The 9781-nt window shown below is 53.0% G+C and overlaps 2 protein-coding genes across 3 annotated transcripts in view; one reads left to right on the forward strand and one right to left on the reverse strand.

The window, feature by feature from the left end:
* Positions 1–9781, forward strand: part of LOC117056185 (zinc finger protein 208-like) — a 231917-nt gene that overhangs the window by 174592 nt on the left and 47544 nt on the right. The window lies entirely within an intron of this gene.
* LOC117056195 (oocyte zinc finger protein XlCOF26-like) lies at positions 1275–7519 on the reverse strand. 2 transcript variants are annotated; one of them, XM_033166382.1, is made up of 3 exons: positions 7404–7519; positions 5737–5863; positions 1275–2320 (listed from the first exon to the last, which is right to left on the reverse strand). In XM_033166382.1, the coding sequence occupies exons 2-3, from the start codon at positions 5768–5770 to the stop codon at positions 1377–1379; spliced, it is 978 nt and encodes a 325-aa protein (XP_033022273.1). In that variant the 5' UTR covers positions 5771–5863; positions 7404–7519; the 3' UTR covers positions 1275–1376. The 2 variants fall into 2 exon arrangements, with proteins under 2 accessions (XP_033022273.1, XP_033022272.1); XM_033166381.1 differs by lacking the exon at positions 7404–7519 and adding an exon at positions 7199–7262.

Raw genomic sequence — 9781 nt, forward strand, 5'->3', positions numbered from 1 at the left:
ACTATAGAGTTGGAAACACCTGAAAAAGAATTTAGGTCCCAACTCCCTTCATCCAGTAAGATGGGCTTGTCTGTCTCTGTTTTTATGGCACTGGGCCAGGGACAGGGGACGGGTTTTCCAACACACCTGGGTATTTGATGGGAGGGCCAGGGTCTGTTCCAGGGGTCACCCTCCAAATGTGGCTGGACTACAACCCCCGGACACGGCTGGTGCTGCCGGGATGGAAGTCCAAGAACAGGTTCTCCTGCCACCATCCTGTGCTCCATTGATCTCCTGGAAGAGCTGCAAATCTCTCGATAGCCCTCTTGAAATATCTGAAGGCATAGGAGCCAAGTCCTAGGGGCCGGCATCCGTTCGCCCCCCCCCCAATAAAATATTCAAGTTTGCACCCCTGTCTAAAGGGCTGTCACATGGAAGATGGAGCAAGCCTGCTTTCTGCTGCTCCAGACCAATGGATTAAAATCACGAGAAAGGAGATTCTGACTCAACAGCAGGAAGATCTTTCTGCCGGTGGAACGGTCTCCCTCGGAAAATGGTGGACTCTCCTCCACTGGAGATTTTTAGACAAAGGTTGGGTGGCCATCTGTCAGGGATGCATTGCAGGGGGTTGGGCTAGATGACCCTGGGTGTCCCTTCCAACTCTTAAGATTCTGCAAAATCTTCCCTTTGGCCCAAGTCTTCCCTTTGGCACTTCACTCCCAAGGGATCGCAAAATGCACGAGAAACAGTACAAAAGGCACACAAAACCTTTGATTCCCGAGTAGACTAAAGCTATCCAATATTAGAAGCACTGGGGAAGAAGGCAGCAGTTTATTATAGGTCTTCCCTGCGATATCACACATTTCCCCCAAGGGAGCATAAAGGCACAAAGAGGCCCTTTGGAAGCTGCGCAACAACCCTCCACAGCTGCCCAGAACACTCTCATTGGAAGGGTTCAAGTCGCAATCCTTGGGGTGCATATAGAGGAAATGCCACCCCCAACGGAGGTGTGTGGTGGGCACAAGGCTCCCTGCATCTCTGGATCCCACCTTCCCCCTGCCAGGCCCTGCCCAGCCCACCAAGGACCTCAGGTAAACATGCAAGGTGGTGTGACATTGTGCTTAAGAGTCGGACTGGGACCTGGGAGAGAGCTGGGTTCAAGTCTCCCTGGGTGTGACCTTGGAAGCCAGCCGCTGCCTTCTCTCATCCTGAGCCACTTCACGGCGGGGGGGGGGGGGAGAACCCTGAGCTTGGAAAGCAGGTGGGAGGCAAACCAAACAAACCAGTCAAGGTGTGTTTTTGAAAAACAGATTTATGGCAAGTCCGAGATAATGGAGAGAGAGAGAGAAGGGATTCCCTGAGTCAGACTTGCTCCACCTACAGGCAGAACGGGAGCATTACGCCTCGCCCTCCTCCTTGACCCCGTCCTCCTCCTTCGGCTGGAGGAGCTTCTTGGGCCGGCGGTGCAGCTTGCTGTGAGCCACGAGGGCGACGTTGGTGGGGAAAGCGCGGCTGCACTCGGGGCAGGCGAAGGGCAGGTCCCCGGTGTGCAAGCGCTGGTGGGCCAGGAGGTTCCCGCGCCGGCTGAAGCTCTTCCCGCAGTCTGGGCAGGGGTGGCCCCCCTCCTGGGCGTGCGCCCGCTGGTGCAGCCGCAGGCCCTCCTTCCAGCTGAAGGTCTCTGGGCACAAGGCGCAGGCGAAGGGGCGGCCCTCCTCCCGGTGCGCCGCCTGGTGCTGCGCGAGCTCCGCCTCCCCGCCGACGGCCTCCCCGCACTCGGGGCACTCGCGGGCCTCCTTCCCAGCATGCTCCACCGCCTTGTGGGCCAGCAGGTGGGCCTTGCGCTGGAAGGCCTCGCCGCAAGTGCCGCACGGGTAGAGTTCCTTGGCCGCGTGGCTGAGCCGGTGGCGCAGGAGGTCCCCCTTGAGGCAGAAGCGGAGGCCGCAGGGGCCGCAATCAAGCCGAGCCTTTGCCCGGTGCTTCTTGTGGGTCAGGAGGTTGAGGCGGTAGAGGAAGAGCTTCCCGCAGGAAGGGCAGGCGAAGGGGCCTTTCTGCTCCTGGTGGGTGGCCTGGTGGTCCGCCAGGGAGACCCCGTCCTCAAAGCTCCTCCCGCACTCGCCACAGATTAGCAGCTCGGGCTCCGGCAGCGCGCCCATCTCCAGGGGCCCCTCTTGGGCAAGGCTCCGTATGTCCGTCACCTCCACCTGGCACCAAGTGGGACACAGCTCTTGGAGGGAAAGGAACCGGGGTCCCGAGCGGGACCAGGGAGGGGAGGCAGCCACGCTCCAGTCCCCACTCGGCTCCTCTTTCATCGCCAACTCCGGCCAGCTCATCCTCGACTCTCCTGCGGGAAGAAGGAGGAGAAGCTGCAAAATCCAAGTCTGGGAATGGAGCTGAATACATAAAACCAGGGGTAGGCAGCCTAAGTCCCGGGGGCCGGATGCGGCCCAATCGCCTTCTCAATCCGGCCCGCGGATGGTCCCCAACCCCTGGTGGAAGTATATCGAAACAAACATTGTTTTTCGTCCTACTGTAGGTTTTGTTTCATTTCAAAAAATACAGTTTTATTTTACAGTTTATTATCGTTTGTAAGTTGAATGAGATCTCAATGGGGGCTCCCAGGTGCGCAGCCTGGGGGTCATTTTGGACTCACAGCTGTCCATGGAGGCGCAGGTGAATTCTGTGTCCAGGGCAGCTGTCTACCAGCTCCATCTGGTACGCAGGATGAGACCCTCCCTGCCCGCAGACTGTCTCGCCAGTGGTGCATGCTCTGGTTATCTCCTGCTTGGACTACTGCAATGCGCTCTACATGGGGCTACCTTTGAAGGTGACACGGAAACTACAACTAATCCAGAATGCGGCAGCGAGACTGGTGACTGGGAGCGGCTGCCGAGACCATATAACTCCAGTCCTGAAAGACCTCCATTGGCTCCCAGCACGTTTCCGAGCACAATTCAAAGTGTTGGTGCTGACCTTGAAAGCCCTAAACGGTAGTGGCTCCTGCCCTGTGGAACACCCTCCCATCAGATGTCAAGGAAACAAACAACTACCTGACTTGAAGAAGACATCTGAAAGCAGCCCTGTTTAGGGAAGTTTTTAATGTTTGATGTTTTATCGTGTTTTTAATATTTTGTTGGGAGCCGCCCAGAGTGGTGGGGGCAATCCAGTCAGATGGGCGGGGTATAAATAAATTATTATTAATAGGGCCTCTAAAGGTCTGAATCTGGCCCTCTTGGTTGGACATCTGTCTCAGGGATTCATGTCAAGTTTGTGGTCTACCAAGACTCCTAGATCCTTTTCACATGTACTGCTCTCAAGCCAGGTGTCACCCATCCTGTATTTGTGCCTTTCATTTTTTTTTGCCCAAATGTAGTACTTTACATTTCTCCCTGTTAAAATTCATCTTGTTTGCTTTGGCCCAGTTCTCTAATCTGTTCTGTTCGTAACCAGAGGTGCCACTGTAGCCATAAGGCCGCTGACTTGTCTCACTCTTTTCAGATGTTATTTCCTCCAACGCCCAACTCCTCCAAAGTAAGCCACTGCTATTCCCATTTTGCAGATGGGCAAGTGAGGGCGAGGGGTTTCCACTTTGCCCACTAAGGGACTTCCTCCCATGTTCCTTGTTACTAAGGCAGCCAGTGTGGAGCAGGAGTGTCAGGCTAGGGCCCTGGAGAGAGAGACCAGGGTTCAAAATCCCCACTCAGCCATGAAGCTCAAGGGGTGGGACCCCCTTGGCCAGTTACTGTACTCACCCTCATCCTGACTCACCTCGCATTGGAGCACATTTATACAAAATATAGCAAGGTTAAAAATAAATATATATGTATTTGGATAATAATATCTATATAATAGATTAAACTCTATGGAATTGCAACTGTGAATCTTATAGTGGTGTAGTATGCCTTCTCTTTTTGTTACGTTCTCATGTTTATTTTTATTCTATGTTGTTTAAGCGTTGCTAAAAACAACAACAAAATGTATGTAATTAGCAAATAAAAACACAGTATGGCCCCTTTTTTGTTTATAAAAAAAAGAGTAGTGGGAGAGCCACACAGCACCTGGAGAGCCTTGAAGAAAAAGCTGGGGTATAAATGCAGCAGCTAGAAATAAACAGATTTGTCACACTGGTAATAGGCAGAGATCCCAAATCACCCAGGAAAATACTCAAAAAGAGGAGAGGCCCCAACTGGGATGCAGTACATTGCAAGACCCATGACTGCTGCCTTTGAAACACACTCCTCCACATTTCCATCCCTGGGGAAAGGGCTGCGTCTCCCTTGCTAGAGGCTTTTGAGCAAAGCTTCGATTGCCTCCTCTCAGGCAGGCTGCAGCAGTGGGTCTTGTGCATCAATGGGGCTGGCCTTGATGACGTTTGAGGTACCTCCATTACTCCAAGCATTTCCATTTTCCATGCCTGCATCCATATCCCATGGACCCCCCCCCCCCCAATAGTTAATCCCTAGGTCAAGAGGCTGTGGCTGGCTCCAACATCACCCAGGGAGAGCTTCATCGCCGGGGGGGGGGGGATTCGAACCCTAATCTCCCAGGTCCTCGTCCAACACTCTAACCCAGGGGTCAGCAAACATTTTCAGCAGGGGGGCTGTCCACTGTCCCTCAGACCTTGTAGGGGGCCGGACTATATCGGGGGGGGGGGAATGAATTCCTATGCCCCACAAATAACCCAGAGATGCATTTTAAATAAAAGCACACATTCTACTCATGTAAAAACACGCTGATTCCTGGACTGTCCGCAGGCTGGATTGAGAAGGTGATTGGGCCAGATCCGGCTCCCAGGCCTTAGTTTGCCTACCCATGCTCTAACCACTGCTCCACCCTGGCTTCCAAGGAACCTGCTATGGGGCAGCTTTATAAATTTGGGTAAATACAGTTGTACCTTGGATCCTGAACGCCTTGCGACTCAAACGTTTTGGCTCCCGAACATCGCAAACCTGGAAGTGAGTGTTCCGGTTTGTGAACGTTCTTTGGAACCCGAACGTCCGTCATGGCTTCCGACTGAGTACAGGAGCTTCCTGCAGCCAATCAGAAGCCATGCTTTGGTTTCCAAAAGTTTTGGAAGTCGAACGGACTTCTGGAACGGCTTCCGTTTGGCTTCCAAGGTACGACTGTATGGGGGAAAGCAAAATGTCACTTAGAGAAGGATCTGAAATAATTTCCTCGAAGCGTCGATTTGTTTTATGCTGGGTTGTTTTACTCTATGTTTTAATGGGTTGTAAAACCGCTTTGAGGTTGTTTTTCTTTCAAATATAAAGCGGTATAGAAATTAAATGAATATTCCTATTCCCGCCTCTTTTTCTCTCCTCCTGCTCAGGCTGCACAGAAAAAGCATTTTGGTTCCAGAAATCCATTCTGAACGTACAGATAAAATATATCAGATAGAATTATACAGGACGGGGTATTTCTGTGTGAAAACTGTCCCGACCCAAGGATCCCCAGATGGTGGAGAATAATGAATAATAATAATAATGATAATAATAATAATAATAATAATAATAATACATTTCACTGGGGGTGGGGAACGGCACCTAGACATTCCAACCGCAGTCAAGGGGCCATTTGGCGACCAGTTTATATACCTGAGATTCTAACGCTGGCCGTGGGGCCAGTGGCGGAGTTTCATGCTCCAGCATCGGGGGTGGAGGGGCAGCCGCGATGGAACCCCACCAGTGTGCTCCCACCGCCCCCCTCTTCCTCCACCCCTGCGTGGGGCCCTGAAGATTCTTTGCCCCCCAAGATGCTCACCCAGTGAAGTCACCAGCTCAAAGTTGCCCTGCATGACATGGTAGTAGAGGTCCCTCTGCCGGTCTGTCAGCAGTGCCCACTCCTCTGGGGAGAAATAGACAGCCACGTCCCCAAAGGTCACTGGAACCTGAGAGAAAGAGAGAAAAAGGGGACCTGACTCCCATCGCATGACACAAGGGGGGTTTGCAGACACCCCAGAACTCACAGAGCCAGGGGCAGTGGCGGACAGAGACGCTTGGCTGCCCGGGGCGGCAAACACGGAGGCACCCCCTGGGGGCAGGGCGTCGCTCCACAGCGCGCATGTGTCCTTACGCGTGCGTCATGGCGTCACAATGCATGCGACAGGACGAACGGCGCATGTGCGGTATCCCACACATGTGCAGTCCGTCCATGCTGGCAGGCCAGCATGCTCTTTTCTTCTCCTCCCTCCCTGCTGGGCCGTGGTAGGGCGGAGCCACGGGGGGCAAGGGGTGAGCCAGCGAGGGGCATCATGCCAGCCACAAGCGTGACGCCTCGCTGGCCCACCCCTCGCCCCTGCGGCTCCACCCAGCCAGGGCCCAGCAGGGAGGGAGGAGAAGAAGCAAGCAAGCCAGCCAGCCACTGCGCGAGCGAGGTTTTTGCCAGGCGGCGGGGCTCAGCCGGTCATGGGGGCGGGGCCCCGAGTGTCACCCTCTCCAGGGTGGAACCTAGGGGGACCTGCCCCCAACTCCCCGCCTTTCCTCCGCCCCTGGCCAGGGGCTGTGGAACCTCTTGACACAACCTCTGCAATGGAAGCCAGAAAGTCCTTCCTAAGGTTTGATCAGAACCTCCTCCCTTGTAACTGGACTCTGTTGGTTCAGGTCCTGATTTCTGTACCCTGCCTTGTTTTCTATGCTGGGCTTCGGCCCCAGAGCAAGGGAAGCAACACTTAACAAGAGCGGCCAATATTGAATGAAACCGTGCTCCTGAGCATGTGCAGAGCAGCCTTCCCCATAGATTAGGAGCTTGGAGCTCAGACAGGCCTAAATCTCAGTAACTCTCTTGGGTAGAGAAATCCATCTATCCTGGAGTGGGGCTTACCTGGGCGCACACCCCCCCCCCAATATTTTAATCAATTTGGCACCCCTGCTGCCCCCCAACCGAAGGTCGCCCGCTCTCCACCGGAGGAGATGCCGGAGCGCGAGGGCAGTGGCGGTGATGGTGGGGGCCCATGTGGATCAAGGCCCTCGAGCCCGGTGCAGAGGAGGGGGTTCCCCTTCCCTTTCCCCACGGGCGCCCCCTCGGCTCCCGCATCCCGGAGCGCGCCTGGACGCCGCCGCGCGCAGCCTCCCGGGGCTCGGAGGCTCCCCAGCAGCAGCAGGGCGGGCGGCTGGCGCTGCAACGCCTCCTGGGCCGGGCGCCAGGCTGGCGGGGGCCGGGCGCGGTTCCTGGACGCCGCGTGCGCCTCCCCTCGAGGGCTGCCGCGCGGCGACGCTGCCGGTACCTGACGCCCCGCCTGCACCGCCATCCCCGGCGAGGCTGGTTGGCCGCAGCCGCGTAGCCTCCGCTTCCGCCGGGCGAAGTGCAAAGGGCGCTCGGGGAGGCGGTGCGCCTTTTTATCCCGCCCCGTCGGGCAGGGGTCTCGGCGGCGGCGGCGGCGCAAAGACTCCCAAGCTCCGCGCCGTGCGCTCTTCCGCGCCTTCCCCTACCTGCCGGGCTGCTGGGAGAGGCGGCTACGGGACGGCGCCCCGCGCCCCCAAAGCGCCTTCTTTCCCGTCCCCGCCGTCCAGGCTCCCGGGGCGCACGGCGGACTGGAACGCGGCCTCCCTCTCCCCGGAGCTGAGCCCTCGTCGCCTCTCCGAATCGAGAACAAAGCCCGGGGGACAGGAGGGAGGGCGGGCGCAGGACCCCCGACAGAACAATGTGGGGCCAGGCAGGGGGCGCTTCCAAAGGATTGGGCAAATCCGTGGAGAGGGCTAGCCCGCGGGGATCAGAGGCCGCGATGCATCTCAATAACAGCTACATTTTTTAATTTAAAAAATTACACTTTTCAGGTTTATACATTTCCTTAATTTTACAATCATTTTAACATGACTTCCTTCCCCCTTTCTGCGGTTCCTTAAAGTTATTGTATATATAAGGAACCGCAGAAAGAGGGGGAAGTCAAGTTTTGAAATGTTAGTAAAATTAAGGAAAGTATAAATTAAGGAAAAAATTATTAGAATTAAGAAAATGTATCTCTTTCCCTCCTGCATATCCAAATTCATTTAATTGGCTCACTTGTTTATCTACTTTAAATATAACTGCAGGTTGTTACAATAATCCTGCTAATGTTTTTATCTGTTTGCAATTTATCTGTAAATATTGAATAAACCATTTCCATTCTTTGATGAACAGTTTATCTCGATTTCTTATTCTTCCAGTAAGTTTTGCCATTTCTGAATATTCCTTAAGTTTTTGATATCCATTCTTCCTCTGCTGAGACTTCTGCTTCTTTCCATTTTGGGACGAGTAACATTCTTGCTGCTGTAGTAGCATACATAAATAAATTTCTATACGATTTAGGTAGGTAGCTCTGACCCTATAATTCCCAAAAGAATACAGCTCCATTAGCCCGAAATTTCGGATTCCCCCAACCTGATGCCAAAGTTTAGCGGTTGTTTGTGCTGCGAACTCCCAAGTTTCTTGCTGTCCCCTAAACTGAGCAGTTGATACAGCAAATGGGGTCGCAGGTAAATGCCAAAATAATTCTCCGATTGACTCCAAACTGGTGCAAAAGTCTTGTGCTGTGAAACCCCCATTTTGTGCCTTCCCCTAAACTGAGTAATCGACACACAAACCAGGGTGACAAGTAAAGGTAAGGGGACCCCTGACCATTAGGTCCAGTTGCAGACGACTCTGGGGTTGCGGCGCTCATCTCGCTCTATAGGCCGAGGGAGCTGGCAGTCATCCGCAGACGGCTTCCGGGTCATGTGGCCAACATAATAATAATAATTATTATTATTATTATTATTATTAATTTGTACCCCGCCCATCTGGCTGGGTCTCCCCAGCCACTCTGGTTGGCTTCCAACAAATATTAAAATACATTAAAATGACTAAGCTGCTTCTGGCAAACCAGAGCAGTACACGGAAACGCCGTTTACCTTCCCACCGGAGCGGTACCTATTTATCTACTTGCACTTTGACGTGCTTTTGAACTGCTAGGTGGGCAGGAGCAGGGACCGAACAACAGGAGCTCAACCCGTGGCAGGGATTCAAACCACCAACCTTCTGATCTGCAAGCACTAGGCTTTGTGGTTTAACCCACAGCGCCACCTGCGTGACAAGTAAAACCTGGGTGCCAAGTAAATGGCCCCAAACCCAACCGTGTCCCATTGACTCCGAACAGGTGCCAAATTGGTGTGCTTCTGAATACCTCTGGTGGAAACTGCAGGCAGGCAGAGTTGCCAAGTGCTCGGGTTCTGTTTGAAGGTTTCCTTCCCATAATAGGGTGTCTGGTCAGCCCCTATGAAAACAGGATGCTGGACTCAACAGGCCGCAGGCCTGATCCAACAGGCTCTTCTTATGTTCTTCTGAGTGAAACCTTCAGCAGCAGAGGCAGTCTATCTCAACTCCTATTGTATTGTTATTTATTGAGTTCCTATACCGCCCTTCATCCGAGGATCACAGCGCAGTTTACAAAATGAAAAACCCAAAAATACATATCATGGCAACAAACAAAACAATACTTCCCACCCCCAGGTAAAATACCATATTTTTCCGTGTATAAGACTAGGTTTCCCCCCCTAAAAAATAATGTCAAAAATTAGGGGGCGTCTTATACATGGATATATCTCCCCCATTTTCTTAAATCTGAGTCCCCAAAAATAGGGGGCGTTTTATAGACGGAAAGATTGTTTAATTAGCTCAAGGCCTCAAATACCTCTAAATGCAGGGTTGCAGTAATACTTGTAATGCAGCAAATACTATAGAGAAAATGATCTGATACAAAACATGGACTACTGAATGCAGGCGAAACTCGAAAAATTAGAATATCATGGAAAAGTCCATTTATGTAAGCAATTGTTTTCATTAGCTACTGGAG

The sequence above is a fragment of the Lacerta agilis genome, chromosome 12 (genome assembly GCF_009819535.1).
Source record: "Lacerta agilis isolate rLacAgi1 chromosome 12, rLacAgi1.pri, whole genome shotgun sequence".
Taxonomy (NCBI): Eukaryota; Metazoa; Chordata; class Lepidosauria; order Squamata; family Lacertidae; genus Lacerta; species Lacerta agilis.